At 31.8% G+C, this 18,560-nt stretch overlaps 1 protein-coding gene across 1 annotated transcript in view; it reads right to left on the bottom strand.

Moving 5' to 3' along the window:
• Positions 1–18,560, bottom strand: part of LRP1B (LDL receptor related protein 1B) — a gene marked incomplete at its 3' end in the record, with an annotated part of 2,330,707 nt that overhangs the window by 219,596 nt on the left and 2,092,551 nt on the right. Inside the window, exons 79-81 of the mRNA XM_081243013.1 lie at positions 17,949–18,071; positions 16,342–16,523; positions 8,159–8,358 (exon numbers count right to left, since the gene is read on the bottom strand). Of these exons, the coding sequence (XP_081099139.1) occupies positions 8,159–8,358; positions 16,342–16,523; positions 17,949–18,071 (505 nt within the window). The remainder of the gene's footprint in view (positions 1–8,158; positions 8,359–16,341; positions 16,524–17,948; positions 18,072–18,560) is intronic.

The raw sequence follows: 18,560 nt of genomic DNA, 5'->3' as shown, positions 1-18,560 counted from the left end.
ATATGCATTAGGAATGTGTTTGTTAGAGCATCCTAATGAAAGCTGAAGAACTGGAAAAGCCCTTTGCCTTTGGAACAGATATCAAGTAGAGCCATTTACATGAATTTAGTATCTGGTCGTCCCACATTCCTGTAATTATAAATATGCTTCTAGAATAAAAACAGAAAAGAGTGTAACATATTACAAGCATTTTCAAATGTGTTCTAGTTGTCCTAGGAATAACTAGGGATAAGTGAGCGAATTGATTGAACAGTCCTCCTCTCCCCCAGTTCCAACCTCAGTGAATTCCTTTAAGAAATGTTAAAAAATCACTGATTGATTAGAAGTCCTATTTTGTGGGTAAGAACTTTGAACTATAGTGTGGCAAAGCAACTTGCCTAAATTAGAGAGTAACCTAACCAAAAACTAAAGCTACTAATTCCCAATGCTGCACCATGTCATATTTGGGACGGAAAACACTGTTGAAAGTGGCTGAAAACTCATATTAGGGTAATACTTTAAATTTATATTTTAAAAAGTCTATGGAACGCATGTGACATTTGCAAAATAATAACCTGTTTACACATATATACAATTTAACGTAACATGTTCTATTCAAGGGACAAAAATAAAAGATATGATTGACACTGAAATTCTAAAACTTTTCAGAAATGGCAGTTAATTTCAATTTATTTGACTGGTTCAGGAACATTTCTATAGTAACTGAATTTTATTTTGCTCCCTTCCATTAACTTTTATTGTATTGTAAACAGCAGCACATCAACACCGTTAGCATAAAATAGCCTGTGAAGTCAACTGTTTGTAACAGACTGTGAATGATAGGAATTTTTTTTTCAAAAGTACTAAAATGCAATATCTTACCAAGAAAGAAACACTCTAGAATATTGTAAAATTGGATGGTGGTGTTTATTAGATTCTCTCTCTTTTTTCAGTGGGCTTTGGTGGATATTTACATTTTCTAAAGACCTAAATGCAACAGCTACTGACTTTCAGGATATATGAGCACAAAGTACTCCCTTTGTCTTTTTCAGTGTGTTTTTCCCCCTCAGAACAAAACCCGTTAAATATATTTTTGCTATTTCACCAGTAGCACGCTGAGATCTGGATTCTTTTCCCAACATTGATTAGATGATCACTGCATGGGTTATGATTTGGATTTTAAATCCAAGCACAGAACTGCCTCCTCACAACACAAACTAGATTCCCAGAGCAATAAACAAACTAAAGTGTTGGACTGTCAATACAATACAGACACTTCAATATGAGTATCTTCAGGTCTAGGAGTATAGAAACAAATGAAGAGTCATAGTCAACATAATAGCATGAAACTTTAAAGAATTTTTCCACCAAATAAAAGTTCAGTGATAAGCTATAGTTTAGAATCATACCCAATGATTACTTTTCTGAGAAATTAGCAGTTATGAGTGTATATTTTTCCCGCGTGCTGGATAAAATATGTACATGGCCGACTGATTAACACAAGGTTAAATCATTCACTGACTCAAAGAATATTCTGAAAAAAAAAGTACTAGAAGAAATAAATTTTAAAACTCAAGGTCAAGCAATGTCTTTCTTAGTCATCCTTTTGTTATTACAGTTTACACAGTATTTTCAGTCTGTCAAAAAACTACCTCTCTATCTCAAGTTCAATGGCAATTCACAAAAAAATGAGGAAAAATAAATCTGAATTTATGTGCTTTGAACAAGCAGTCAGAATGAAATTGTGATCTAAATATAATTTTATGGTATTTAATTTTCTTTTCTTTAAATGGAAAACAAAATCTCTAAGTTAAGGAAGATATGCAGAGTTAGGGCTGAAATTTTTCTCAGAAATGTCTATAAAATGTAACCTATTTTATAAACATTTCATTAGAGAAGGCTATACTTTCAGGATGCATAAAATTAATGACAAAGGATCTTTGCTGTGTTCAAATTTCAGGAATTCTGTGACATAAATTTTCAAATAAGATTAGAAGTTTTCCCATAGGCAGGAGATAAAGTTAGTTTGGAAAGAGCAAACAGAAATATCGAAATGTCCCACTAAAGGAAGGTGTACATTTTTAAGCAACATGATTGTTCTCGTCACACCTTCAAATAAACACACACACCAAAAAAACCTGGATTTAATGAGATATACTCTCTTATTTACAGTAATTATATTCTAATGGCTTAAGTTTTTGTTTATTTCTCATATATTTTGCAATTTATCTATGTCTACTATTTACATTAATCTGAAAAAATTCAAGTATGGATATACCTTTATATATATAGGTGTGTGTTTATGCTATAACTGTTGCTATTAGAAACTATGAAAAGCAGACAGAAAATCTTCAGTTAGTCATCTTTTCAAAAACAAGGGGGCCTTGTGGAGAATGGAACAGGCTTTGGAACCAGTTAGATCCGGGTTCAGATTCTAACTATGAGCTATTTGACTTTGGACGAATTATTTAATCTCTAAACTTATTTCCTTGTTGCAAAATGGCTTTAATGACACATCTCATAGTGTTCACTGATGGAATGGCTAAAAAAGCATGTATTGCATCAAGCAGTTTCTTGAACACAGTAGGCTTCTAATAAAAGTGTGAGTTTATAAGGGGATGGTTCCAGTTCTTGGAACCACAGTATTAAGCTAAGAAAATTTCCACTGAAAGCCAATAATAATAATAAATCATACATAAAAAACATCTAATACAACATCATGTTCAAGAACATATGTTTTCTTCTCTCTTATTGATTTGGTAAGTTCACAAGTACTCAACTTTAAAAGATATTAATGCAGTAATAATCAGGGAGAACTGAGGACTGGATAGGCGATTTGAGATTTTAATTAAGGAAATAAATCTGTTTATTACAGATTTTCAACCCCTCACAGGCTTAAATCGGAGACTAACCTGAAATTAAAACTTTGGGATTTGGCAAAAATTCTAAAGTGATCCACCTAACTGGGAGACTTAGAATTTTAGTTCTGGAATTCCCCTTTGATGCCATTTTTTCCAATACCCTTATTTCTATGGATGAGGCAACTGAGACCCAGTGAAGCTACACATACATTTCAGGGTGAAAAAGCTTTCTAACAGTGGATCCCACCCCAACCCACCCTCATCCTTAAGTTCCCCAAGGTTCTTTTAAGATGCTATGGGTTTTCTTTCTCCAGTCTGAGAAGATCCTTTTACTCAAAGATTTGTGCTCCAACAAAGTTTTAGAACTTCTTATCCAACATCAAAGCCTAAAATTCTCTGAGGAGGATTGTGGTTTGGGGGTGGTAAGAAATCAGTCCCCAAAATATAGGCCTACAAGAAGAATATTATTATTTAGAATCATTGTGTTTAGAATATATTTAGAATCATTCTGTTTCTGTATAAAGACAGATTTAAACTTAAAAACTGAGCATTTCAATCTGGAGAACACTTTGAAATGCCAAGTTTCTCACTGGACCTATTTTATATCTCAAGGAATAGTAGGAGGAGAGAGATTCATCCATTTGCAATCTTTCTTCTAGGTAAATTATCAGGTATTCAGAAAGGCTTTTTAGGGAAATATATGATAAAGAATTTTTAACCATATCCTTAGAATTTCTTTGATGTTGACCCTTTTGTTAAATAAATGTACCTCTCACCAAGCTTTTCAAGAAGGATCTCTAAGCTATGCTTAGTTTGGTACTTCTTATTTCTTTAAAAAATGTACAAATATATTTGAAATTCATAAGTTATCCAAACTGTGAGTTATTTCCCCCTGGCTAAGTAGATAATAATATAAATCATTCACAATATTTGCAGCTCAACCACCAATATTTCTGCTGTTTTAAGTTTACAGATCCTTCCTCTTTATTCTGCTAAATAACTATTGAATGTAACACTTTATCCCCATTCCCACAGCTATAATCACTTCAAGTGTTTTCTCCTAAAATATTTTAACAGCCTCTAAATTGGTTGCCCTTCCAGGGTCTTTCATTTTCCATGCTGTTGTCAAATCTAATAATAGCACTCTATCAACTAAATGCCATCAATGTCTCCCTATGACCTATAGGATAAATTCCAAATTACTTAACATACAAGACCTGTCACAATCTGGCCTCAATTTGCCCTTGTTCATCTAGTGTCATTATCTTCCTCTTACACAACTTCCAGTTTACAAATTGTGTAAACCCCATACTGTTTTAAGACTCTATTACATTTTTGCACATGCTATTCCCTCTGTGTGATGAATCCTTCCTTCATTTCCTCATATGAAGAGCTTGTCCTACATCTTTCAGATTTTTCAAAGATCCCATCACTTCACCAAACACTTCCCTAATCCAGTCTGCATTTTGGCAATACTGTACATATACCGCTAACACCAATCTAATTTATGTTTTTACCTTCATATCAGTCTCTTCCCCCCACTAAACTATAGGTGCTTTGAAGGCAGGGACTTATTCAGCTTTGTAACCCCAGGGCCTCACATAATGCATGGCACAGAAAAAGACAACAGTAAATGTTTGTTGAATGAATAAAGGAATGAATGGGCAGATCTAAAAAAAAGAAATCAGAGAAATTTAAAAAATGAACAATGAAACTGTGATTTAACTGTCTCTCTCAGTTATCCAGTAGTACGCATACTATTCTACAGTATTATTATATCATATTATTATATAATTATTGGAGTAAAAACCAGTAGAATAATATACACAGGCATTAGAGAAAGATTCATGTAACTAAGATTGCACCTAAATGTTCCCAAGATAGCAATTGACTAATTCTCTTTTTTTAAAATTTTACGATGTAGTGCTTGGACTTGTTAAGAAGGTGGGTTGGGGTAGAAGAGGTAGCAGAGAAAGACAGATGTAAATTCTCAAGCAAATTGCCAGTTATATGTCCCTCAGAGGTAATGTGATCTATCGTTTAGGGCACAGAATTCAGAACTTTTAGAAATTCTTAGGCTGGGCAAGTAATAAAATAATGCTTCATTTATGGAAATGCTGTATGGTTTAAACCACAACATGTTTGGGGGAAAAAGCCTTCTAAACTGTAAAGTGATACTCATGGTTTAGTTTTTCTCATTAAACTTTGACTTTTTTTTTTTTTTGCAGTACGCGGGCCTCTCACTGTTGTGGCCTCTCCCATTGCGGAGCACAGGCTCCGGATGCACAGGCTCAGCGGCCATGGCTCGCGGGCCTAGCCGCTCCGCACCATGTGGGATCCTCCCGGACCGGGGCACGAACCTGTGTCCCCTGCATTGGCAGGCGGACTCTCAACCACTGCGCCACCAGGGAAGCCCTAAACTTTGACTTATTAAAAGAAAAACGTAATTCTGAAATTTTCATACACCCTTTATACTCTCAGATTACTGTGTCATGACTGGCTTATCCCATTCTTTTGATGAGCTCTGGTTCTAGTTTTAATAAAAAGAATAAATGAGAACAATAATACTAGTCTGGTTAAGAGAGAAGAGAGGTCAGTGGACAAAAGTTACTAATGTTATAAAAGTCTCATTTTCCACCTCCAAATATGCAACTAGAAAACCACAGTTTTTTTATGTCTTTATGGGGACAATGCAAGGAGTAAAAAAAATCCTATTCCTCTTTACAGACATCGCAAATGAATGACTCCTTTTTCATTGGTTGTGAAATTGGCATAACTCAGGCTGTGTACAGTTAGTAGCTCATTAGTAACTACCAGGTAATTACTGGCTTGAATTCAGATATTGGCAGATGCCTAATAAGACACTTAGTGAATTTTTCACTAGTCTTTCTGAAAAAGCCTTCAGGAGAAAATATTTCTGAAGGCAGGGACTCTTTTACTTTCCTTTTCTCTCCTCTTGAGCCTCAAAGTATTTTCAAAAATCAGATTTTTAAATGTTAATAACATCATACCTGAGTATCTTTCAGCCAAATATTTTACTCTTCAGTAAATTTAGTTTCACTTCTCCTTGCTATCTATGTCCATCTATCTAAAGTCATCACCAGTCCTGTGATTGAAAGACACTTCATTTACATGCATTTAATTTTGTATTAAGTTTTCAAAGCATTAGTCACCCACATATCTGACATAATTTTAAAATAATGGGGAGGGGATGGAATCAATAGTTTCTAATAGACATTTTTAACTAGTTTTTATTATTCAAACAAAAGGCTCAAACAAAAATAGGCAAATATTTGATGCTAGAATATATTTTAAATATTCACCTATCTAACCAAAAATTGTTTAAATTTTATTGTACAGTGAAATTTTAGCACAAAGTAATACATTCACAACAACTTAGCGTGCTAAAAATACATGCTAAAAATGGTTATGTGGGGAAAATACTGATTGCTACAATAAAACTCAATTATATCATCTACAAAAGTTGCAGAACATTTCATTATTGATTCTTCAAAGGAGATATAACTGCTGAATGCTAAGTGTAATTTTGATTTGTCAACATTGCTTTTGCTATAATTAAAACCCTAAAGTGATCTTTAAATAACTCTTCATTCCAATTGCATCCTGATGAGTTTCTTTATCTCTATAATTGGAATGCCAACACCTAAATAAGTGACTCATCCGACACTTGTTATACTTCAATGTTCCCACCCTTAAAAAAGCACCTCTAAAAGCTTTCTGTTGGCATTTTTAGTTAGAAAGACATATTTATTTAAACAACTGAGAGAAACTTGGGCAGTGATGTGACTTTACGGAGTCATGTGACATTACGGAGTGATGTGACTTCAGTGATGTATACCTCCTTTATTATTTATTTTTTAAATTTATTTTTATTTAGGTATACTTGATTTACAATATTATGTTAGTTTCAGGTGTATAACACAGTGATTCAATAGTTTAATAGATTATACTCCATTTAAAATTGTTATAAAATTTTGACTATATTCTCTGTGCTGTAAAAATATATCCTTGTAGCTGTTTTATTTTATACATAGGAGTTTGTACCTCTTTATCCCCTAATTCCACTTGCCCCTTCCCACTGCTAGTTTTTAATTTTTTAAAATTCAGTGGCTTCATTCTTCTCTACACTGGCATACATTTGAAGGGTTCCACCTGACAGGATTAAATTATCAATAATTCTCTCTTCCTTGCCATTTCACCTCTTTCCTTCTTCCAGGGGTTTTGATCTAAGCTTACTGCCAGAGAGGAAAGCAATCTCTTAAGCTAAGCCATACAAATGTATGGCTTTATTTGGGATCTCTCAGTGAAACTTTACAGTACACTCAGTACTTTACAAGATATTTGAAGATGAAAACACCTAATAACAAAGGTGACATTAGGTCACTACAGATCAATAAAAATTTGTTCCTCTTCTTCATTCTGAGAAAAATCTAATCTTTAAAAAGCTACCTGCATCTAAAATATTTTGAGTGTTCATGAATTGTTTGTGGTTTCTGTTATATTCATGCCATCTTCACCTGGATCCCATTCTTTTTTATTATGTCCTTCTCCTTTGCTCTTGTTAATTCCCTCATCCTCAGCTATGTTTTCCTCTAAGACTTTTTGCCCATCCCTAATTCTAGCATTACCTCCCTCATATCAAATTTCTTCCTTCATTTGTTTTATATTTAGAGTCTTATAATCTACTCAGAGTTATAAAAAATAGAGAAATAAAGTACCTATAGAATTTATATTCAAATAATTTCCTAAACGTTACTCTAATTTGAAAGCTGTTTTTCATGTTACTTTTTGTTGATGTTGTTGATTAGATAACAATAAATTTAATCATGTATGTAGTCTAACTGATAAGTTTTAAATATTACTTCACTGTCTTTAAAGAATTATACTTCCGTTAGTATTTAAAAAAAGAAACCTATCAGATTGCAATAATGACCTTATTTTTATAAGCAAATATTGTTTCAGTTCAATTAGGATATACATATATATTAACTTATAAAAATATCATTCATTTACTATAAAAACTATTTAGAAAAGTACAATTAGAGAAAATATTGACAATGTCAAAGTGATTTTTATGTATGACTATAGAAGTTCTGAATAAATATATCTAATTCTTATTTACCAATGTTGTCACAAAGGAATATAATAATGTAATCTTAAATTAAGAAATGTATTTGATGAAAGTATATAAAATAAATAAATAAATATATATATATATATATATATATTTATTTTTTTTCTAAATGAATATTTTATGCACTGGTGAAATACTGAATCATTTGTGCTATGGGACCAACCTTTGTGTCTGTGAGATCCATCCATGTTGCTAAATTCAATATGATTTTCATCAGCCCAGTAGAGTCTATGGTTGACATAATCTACTGTTAGTGCCATAGGTCTAGAAATCTTGGTTTCTATGACAACACTCTGATTGGTTCCATCCATTCCAACACGTCCAATGTGAGGATACTCACAGCAGTCAATCCAATACAAATACCTAGAAAAGAAAATAAATAGCCACGTTGTTTACAAACACTCAGGGAGTAAAACATCTTACAGTATTTCTCTTATTTGCTTAGCTATTCCCAAATTAATTCTTGTATCTCTCTAAATTGCAGCTTGTACGAAGCATACTTCAATGCAAACTTTTCTTATGCTTTTTTTTTAAAACATGTAGCACACTTTGAAATATCCATATAATTTTAAACATATGTTTCCTTTAGTATACAACTTATATGTATATAACATTTCTGCAAGTGTTAAAAAATAATAGATGCCCAAAACTAAAGAGGTAAACCTTCAAAATGCATCTATAATGTCAGAGGAATAAAACTATGTAAATATGTTTTTTCTTTTGTATTTTACCTATGAAAAATTCAAAATGAATTATGGAGAAGTACATTATATTTTCTTGAATGTTCATTGTTCAGTGTGGTAGCCACTAGCCAATTGTGACTTTAAATTTAAGTTAATTAAAATCATATAAAATTAAGTGAATTCCAAAAGTGAAAAATAATTTCCTCCATTAAATCTGCAGTACTATTAACAAAGTACTGCAGATTCTTAGAGGTGAATAGGAATGTTTTTGAGGTCATTAAGTAAATTATGAATTTCAAATGATCTGAGCTCCATGTAATAGCAAATATCTTTTGTTTGTATTCTGAACATTTTATTTGGCTAATCTTATCATCTTGAACCAAGATACCACGAAGAAGAGGAAGAGCATATTTCATGGAGTCCAACATCTGTTACATCACTCCCAATAAGTTCACTGAGAGTTTGAGGCCTGAAATCCTCACCCTGACACTCAAATTCTTCATTATTAGACACAGACTTTTCCAATTTACTTCCCACTATTGAAATTTATGAACTGAGGTCTAGCTGGAGTATTTATAGTCCTACATTTTCACTTTTTTGCTTTTATCGTATCATTTGCCTTGCTCCTGCCTCTTCAATTATACAGATATTATGATTCAGATGTAATTCGTATTGTCCCCTCTGTTCTCCACAAATTCTTCTCTGATTTGCGTCAGTTCATGTTTTTCAAGGTAGGTTACAAGATTATATATATTTGAGAAATGGTTTGTTAAGCAAAGTAAGCATCATCTTGTTAATTATAGGATTTTTCAGAGCTTTTAATACGCTATATGATATAATGACTCTCTAAGAGGGAGCTAAAATATCCTTTTTATTACATAGTTTGGGGTAACTACATTTATTTTCCTAGAACAGTTCACAGGAAACACACTTTAGGAAACTGTGCTTTAGCCCCTTCCAGTCTACAGAATTTCTTTATCCCATGTATAACTGAACAACACATATATCATGCACATAGGAACCCACAAAGCAGTAATGATGTAGGTTCTCAGGCTTCAGAATCAGAGAACCTAACTCGATAAATCAGTTGGTGGAACATCTCTGATAAACCCCAAAGCTGTGCTTAAGTGGATTGCAAAACATATCTTGAAACAATGATTCACTGAGGCTATAATATGTGTCAGACATTGCTTAGTACTGGGAACACACAGGTAAACAGATATGATTTTTGCCATCAAAGATCTCTCAGTGAATACAATAGAGGTGAATGTAAAACAAATGAAAAAATTAAAGCATATTATGATAAAATTACTTTACCATGGAGGTACAAAAGAAGGAATGACAATTTTACCCAGATGGAAAAAAGCATGAAAAATCTTATCTTCATAACTACCTTATAAATTTCTTGCTAACAATGATCTTTTATCTCTTTCAGAATTTAGAATAAAGTATAACTTAAAGATTTTAATGCTGCAACAGGTCTTGAAGATCATGTAGTTTCAGGCCTTCATTTCACTGACAAACTGAGACCATAAAATATTATGAGCTTTGTCCTAGTCTGTTATGATAGTGATAAAGCTGGAACAAGGGCTCACGTCTCTAGATTTATAGACTAGCTTTTTTTAAATGTGTTTTTTTATATTTAAGATAAAATTCATATTCCATTAATGATGTTGTCTAGCTTTTCTTTTTTTTCCCTAAGCAACACTATGTAGAGTCTTAAAAGCAAAAAAGGCCTAAAAACATGTCACTTGGGTTCATATTCCAGGTCCACCCATGTGAACTTGGCACTTTAGTTAGGCTCCCCTGAGCCTGGATTTACTCATATGTTCAAAAGTGATAATAATAGTTTCTACTCACAGAGTTTCTGTAAGGATTAAAAGAGAGAAGACAGGGAACAAACTTGGAACATTTATGAACATGTAGTTAAGTATTCAGCAAATATTAACTATTATTATTGTTAATAATAATAACAATTTTGTAGCTACAAAATATATGCATTCATATTGGTTTAGTGATAACTGTCTAATAAATTACTTATTGCATCTGGATTGCATGTATGTTATTACATGATTTGCCTGGATTTTATCATGTGTGTTATTACCTGATTTGCCTATTTAAGTACCCATCAATTAGAAGAATATTATAAAAATGTTTTACTGTATTGAAGGAAAGCATAGTTTAACTGTACTCAGTATAAATAAGCCTTCATAAGCACAGAAATTACTGTGCATCTCTCCTTATGGGTAGCTAACTTGCGATGACTAAATTTCATTTCCTTTTCCATACTTAAGCCTCATTACTATACATTTAAGTTTCTCAAAAAGCCCATACTAGACATTCTGGTCATTTTAACATCTAAAATGCAACCTGCCAAATATTATCCAAGTACAAAATTTGTTGTAAATAATTAAAGCTGAAATATGAAAAGTTCAGTGAAAATGTCAAAAGGAGAGTCTTAAATTTCACCCATATAATATGTAATATTTACCTAAGATCACATAAGAAAAATCTCAGCTCCAAATAATAGCTATTCTGTAAGTTATAACCAAGAGTAAACATATAAAATAATGTCTTCTTGTAACCATAACAACAGGCTTTTGTGATTCCTGAGGATGTCTTTTATAGTTGAATCTGATACATTATATTTCTTTAAAACAAACTAAAATAGAAGTCTGCTATCAGTTTTCACTTTTTTTTCTGAATTCAGGGAACATATTTAGAGAAATTTCTTCCAGTTGGAATTATTTCTGATTTTGAATTATAAAATTAATTTTTAATGTTCATTCTCTGTGTGTTTTTGCCTAAATATGGGATTATACGCTTAAAAATTGGTAGGAAAAAGGTGGGGATTTTTAATGTGACTGGTTAGCTTAATGAAATATTTCTGTTTTTCTCCACAGCAATAAAAAACTGAGTTTTCTTTCCTTATACGATTTTCATTCCCTCACAACAAAGGTTCCCTTTGTTATGACTCTTCTCTTTGAAACATGCAGGTTGTTTACATACCAATAAATTGGTTTCTGCATAGATGCAACGTGCAGTGCCCCTGCAAACTACAATCCTATGGTTTGTGTATATCCAGTAGCCTATTTATTATTACCTTCAACAGTAAATTTAAGTTTCTATGTTAGGCACAAGCAGTAATTAAGTCATGGCCTTTCTGTTACAGGAATTCACTTTCTAGATGGAGAGAGAAACACTTACACCAATAATAGTCACGTAATGTTACATGTTCAATATGTGGTGGCTACTGAGACGCAATTGGGGAACTTTCACAGAGGAAGTGATATTTTTTGCTGTTGTTGAAAAAATAAGAAGTTATTTTAACTGGAGGAAAAGCACAGGGGCATTGTTGAACGTAAGAATAGCATCAGCCAAGATATAGAAGCACAAAATGTGTCTTTTCCAAATGTATTTGCATTTCCAATATCCATATTAACAATAGTGGATAGAGATTCTGAGTATATAAAGTGTCCTTCGACATACTCTCATTAAAGGTATTTCAAAGTCAAAATAGAATCCAGTATTATTTTCTTGTGAGATTGCTAATAGACTATTAGAAAAGGAAAATAAATAAAAATATGTTTTAAAAATAAGGCATGCATATAGCTGATTCACTTTGTTATACAGCAGAAACTAACACAACACTGTAAAGCAATTATACTCCAATAAAGATGTTAGAAGAAAAAACGCATGCTTATAATGATTAGTCAGTTATCTTTATTTCCCAAAAAACTCATATTATCTGTAGTAACTTAAAATTTTATAAAAAGGCAAATTGTTAAAATGGAAAAAATAGTATTTTTTTTTCTTATGCCGTGTTTGGATGGCTCTTGGAAAACCTGCTCACAACCCAAGATAACTTTGTTATTGGAAACTCTAATGTGATACATGTAATAGGGAAAAGAGCTGACCAAAATTTGGAAACTGGATTAAATCCCCAGTTTAATATTGTATTACAGTACCTAAATGATCCTGAGAAAGTCACTTAGCTGCTTTGAGGCTGAATGCTCTTACTTGTACTAAAAGTATAATAATAAAAATACTCATATCTTTTTTAGAGACTCTGAGTAAACAGTACAAGCATCTAAAGTGATAAAGCACAGAGATAGTTTTCTAATTCATAAAATGCTATAGAAGTGATACTGATCATTATCATTATTATTATTATAATATGGGACCCCCCAATCCCAGTAGGTCCTTCCCCTTTCTTATATCTGCCCCTTTTCCTCTGTTCCCCATATTCTGAGGAAATCATTTTTCTATTTACCTGTTTGCCCAAGCCATTAAACCTCATAAGGTTTGTTTTGTTGTTGTTGTGTTGTATTAAATTCTGATTTATTCCTAGCTCTTTTTTACTCTGTAAAGTGAACCGGTATCAAAGTTCTGCAATTTTATATACTTAATTTGCTCCCTTCGTATGACTTATTTTCAGTTCCTTGGATATGCCTTGCTCTCCTATGTGTTTTTGCTTTCCCATAAAGCTTCTTCTTTTTGCCTGAAATGACTTCTGCTCTGAAATGTACCACATAACCCGGCTAATTCTTACTTCACCAGTCTTGTCCAGGAAGATTTCACTGACCCCATTTGAGATAGAAACATTTTCTGTTTTCTCCACTTCATGAGTTATTGTATTATATGATAATTATTTGTTTATCTGCCTACTCACTGGACTGTGAAATACTTGGAGACAAGGGTTGTGCCTTTTATTTTTATATTATACCTAGAACAGTGCCAGATATACACTAGATGCTAGAGAAATATGAGCTGAATAAATGAATGAGCAGATTAATTTATTTTCTGTTAAATAGTCATATCATACATTTACTTTAATGTCTATCATAATGGTTTCTTGTTATGCTGAAGTGACATCTTAAAGATAAAATTATGCTCAGCACAGTTTTAACATTATATTTTCTATTCTACTTTAAAATGCATCTTTATCTATGTCTCTTCTGTATAAATGACAACTTTTATAAATCTTAAATGTAAATGATATTAATTACCTAAAATTTATGATTAAATAAATTTTAATTTATTTACATTGATTTAGCACATTGATTCCCAATCAATAACAGAATGATTGGGATCATTGGATTTCAGCTGAACTTAAATGTAATAGCCAGGAAAATGATCTGTCTACTTGTATCTTCTTTACCATTCTTACTAACCAGCATATCTATATTGGTTCTGTGACAACTAGCATACTACCATTATAAGAAAGGACCCCCAAGCTACCTTCTAAATGTTTAGTCGCTTTACTGCATTAGATACTCCAATGATCTTTATTTTCCCTTAAATAATCCTTACCCTATTCCTCACTAAATATCGCGACAGAAATCACCTTCTCAAGGAAAGAGGGGTTAGTAGTATTGGCATATTCAAAACATATGCAAATCACAATGGCAATCTGACATAGAAAGAGGTTCAATTGCATTTTTATTAAATAATTTTACAATTTGAGCTGCCATTTTTGAAGCAAGATTGTACAATATTTTAGACAGCTATGGCATTTTCACTCTGAAGCTCATCTCATAAAAGCTAAAATCCAAGTCGCCCTATTGTCTCACTCTGGGGAACTAGGAAAACAGTATGAACAAAAAGGTGTCATTAAATTTTATCTGTTGGAATCTGTTTATCTGCTATGTGGCTTTAATTGTTTCATAAAAAGATCTAATATTTATGTTTCTTGGGTTATAATGTGCCATTCCGTATCAAAACACAAATATTATTTAAAAACGAAATCAAAGGAGTCTTCCATAATATCTACAATAATTTAGTACTTCATTGTTTAAATTGACACTTTTGGTGAATGGGTTTATGTTGACGATAACTTAAGACTGCTATCAGTTTATGGGATAATAACCATAATCTGGGAGAAATAAAACTTAAAGCTAGATTCAGCTGTGTTCACTATGCTAGCATACAGTTTTTGCTCTATAACTAGGAAATTCCATAATACTGTTATTATTAACAGATAATGTTTCTTTCATTTGGAAAATGAAGCATCTTGAAAATTATTGGATGAGAAGCTAAGACAGCCATACCGATTTTGAAGAAAAGGACAATGGACACACTAAAATAAATATCTTCTGATAAAATACCAAAGGACTCAAACATTCATATTCTTATGAATGAATAATGATGATAGCCAAATTTAGTATATCTGGCCATTATTTCTTGAAACATCTATAGAAACAGACGCTCTTGTAACTCTGTTTCAGTTAAAATAGAATTGACACTCTTCTGTTACTATGGTAAAGAAAATATTTTAAAAGGTAACAAAATAGTTACATAATTATATTGCAAAAATTTAAAACTTGCACCATTACCTTGGAAACAGAGTAGTATTTACAGTACAAGTCTTCTACTATTAGGTACTGCTTTTACCGAAATTAATATTTAAAATCAAGTTCCATGCATACTATGATATGATCACTTTGCCAATTATAAACATGAGATCAAAAATCAGAGATACAATATATTAACAAGAAGCAAAATCTAATTATTGCATATGGTATGATAAAACAGTGATTTGGTAAAACACTTTATGGGAAATTAATTTAGACAGCAGAAAATTTAGAGCACTAGAGTTAGCATAATACTTGTTACTGTAAATGTTTTCTATTTTTAAAAAGCAAATTGAACAAACATGTTCAATAGGTTGAACTTCTACAGAGATCATTTTGGAGTATGTAATCACTCAAATTGTAGTGTAAAAAAAAAAAGAAAGACATGCCTTCTCTACCTACCGAAACAACATAATTGAAAGTGAACGATAATGGTCATAATCTATAGAACTTTAGCAAACAGCTTTTGACACCTAAATGTGTGTTCATCCCTCATCTGAGATATCCAGCCAGATGTCCTTGATCCTTATGATGACTTGTTCTTCATTCGCACAGAGAAATGCAAATGAAACCCAACTCTAATATGAATCTTTCCCGATATTCCCCCTATGCTTTTCCCTCTGAATGCATAGATAATGCACCCTGTTATTTATTATTCATGGATGCTATTTAAGTCTCCTGCTCTAAAGTGGTCCAGGAATTACATCATCTCTATTCATGACTACTACAAATACTACAAAACAGGATCCAAGAGTTTGTGCTTTGCCCGTCTTTCCTCCAAGATTTAAACACATTAGAATTCGGATAAATCTGTATGTTTTATTCATTTCAACAATACATTTATTGATTAGTTAGAAAGAGTTATGTTTAAAACCTTAAAAAAATACTTGCTCTAAAATCCCATCACTTTAATTTTTTTCTTAAAAAAATTTGTGATAGTCACATTTCTTTTTTTATTTTTTTTAAAGTTTTTTTGATGTGGACAATTTTTAAAGTACTTATTGAATTTGTTACAATACTGCTTCTGTTTTATGTTTTGGTTTTTTGGTCACGAGGCATGTGGGATCTCAGCTCCCAACCAGGTATCAAACCTGCACCCCCTGCAATGGAAGGTGAAGTCTTAACCACTGGACCACTAGGGAAATCCCTATTATAGTCACATTTCTCTTTTTGATTTCTCAATAAAAATTTCTACACATTTACACTTTTCATGGGTTCCCATGTTAAAATCTATAGACCAGGATTTACCATATTGGACATAATCCACAGTCTTAATCTTTAATTTAAGATTTTCAATGTTTGTTACAAACCCAGCACGAGGATCTAAAGACAGGTCCCTGGGAAACTTCAGCCTTTTGCTAACCAGTATAGTAGGGTATAAGCCATTGAGTTTGGATACTTCAATGATCCTTTTTTCTGTGTCAGACCAATAGAGGTTTTTTCCAATCCAATCGACAGCAAGTGCACTGGGGACAGCTGTGTTATGCACTACCTAACAAAATAAGAATTTAAAAAGTTAACAGTGTAAATGCCTAGAATAAGAACTAAGCAATTGCTTCTTGATTTTTTTCAGAGATACAGAATTGTATTTAAACATTTGAAATGGAATTTAGATAAGCACAAAACAGAACAATTTACCTAATAAAATTACTTACTTGTTTATGAGAAATTACCCAGTATGTAATCAGACCCCTAGAAATTCTATAAAAGTTTAAGAAAGAAACACCAAAATAAAAGGCTCTTGGATGGTTACACAGTTGTTTATCACATTTTCATTAGAGTTTCCTTCTCCTCTCAAAATTTTGGGCAAAAATTCTATCACAGGCAGAGACACACAAGCACAAAAATTTATTGATATTATTTATTAATAACAGGTTCTTGGGGAGATACCAATAGCATTCACCACTCCCCCAACTGTTCTTGTCCTATTTAAATTATCTACTACAAAGAGAGAAAAAAATACAAGCAAGAACATACATTAAGTATTTCACCCAACCAAAGGGAAGTAAAAATATACTCATTCAACTGCTGTGCTCAATTGTAACCTATATCAATATCAAATATAATAAGGATATATAGGCTTTGTATGCACAAATATGCTGCATATAAAATAACCAATAGCAGTTATTCTGAACTCCCTGTACCCAACCTACTGATTGTTTTGGCATTTTATATATATATATATATATATATATATTACAAGGTTTCATTAATATTTTCAAAACTGATTGCTTCCACCAAAGCTTTCCATACAATATTATAGACGGCTACAAAAAAACTTAAAGTAATTGAGTTCTATCTACTTGAATTTGAACTTCTTTATAATACATTTTACTACATATATACAGTGCAAATAATTTTATTTTAAAACTTAAGTTAGCATAGAAATGGTGCCAAGTAGTTCATATCTATAATGTGACACGTGTTTAATTATGATGCTGCCTACTCAGAACATTCATGATTTTACACAAATGCATTCAACTAATTCCATCTATACCAAGTTAATTTTAATAGTGCTATAAGTTCAATCTACAGTCTAATAATTATTTTTTTCAACTACAAATTCTCAGGCTCAGCATTTTCTTTTATATAAATCAACACAATCGAATCTCAGGCACTAATCATTCAAGCCTTAAGCACACATCACATTTTCTAGGGTTGTGAATAGGTTTCAAATTTTATTTATTCAATTTGATTTTTACCTTATTGCAAGTAATAGTGTTATAATGAAACATAAGGATAAAAACCTCCAATTTCATATTTAAAGTACATATTAACCTACACTATACAAACATGAAATTCAAACCAACCTAATACATTCTATGAGTTGCATCATTACCATCAAGTAACATTTTCTATTCAATTCAACCACACAAATAAAATATTGAATAATCCCATCATTGTAATATGTACTTACCTTAATATCACTTCCATTTAAACACATTCTGTTTATGCGACTGCCATTGGGTCGACTAGAATCAATCCAATAGATAAATTCTTCTCTGTAATCAAAGTCTATACCAATAACATTGTTTAATCCCTAAAAATAAAAAAGAGTATGTTGGAATAATAGTTAATAGAAATTGTTTTAAAATGATTAAGGAGTTCATAAGAATCAGTATTTCCCTTTGAATCTAAGTAGTTACAGTTTTACAATAAATAGCATTTGTGAGAATACCAATTCTTTATAGAAGTATTATATATTTACATTTTTTCTATACCATACACTTAAGATGTTACATAATTTATTGTATTTGAAAATATTTTCCAAGTAGGAAAAATTTTGGAATGTTTATAGCTAATGGTTTAAGTAAATAGCCAGTAACGTGGAAAAAATTGCTTTTAGAGAGATAAAGGAAAAGAGTCTCACTTTAAGTTAATATTAAATATAAATTTGATGCCATTATGAGTATACATCTAAATTGGAAAGGTAGACGACCCCCAATAATTTAAGATGAGCTCTTGATAGATATCTGATGAAAGTCAGAAAAGAAGGTTTAAAAATTTTACTTTCCCCAAAAGCCTTTGT

Source organism: Mesoplodon bidens (assembly GCF_964165515.1).
Source record: "Mesoplodon bidens genome assembly, chromosome: 8".
Classification (NCBI taxonomy): Eukaryota; Metazoa; Chordata; class Mammalia; order Artiodactyla; family Ziphiidae; genus Mesoplodon; species Mesoplodon bidens.
This window is presented reverse-complemented; position numbering and strand designations above follow the sequence as displayed.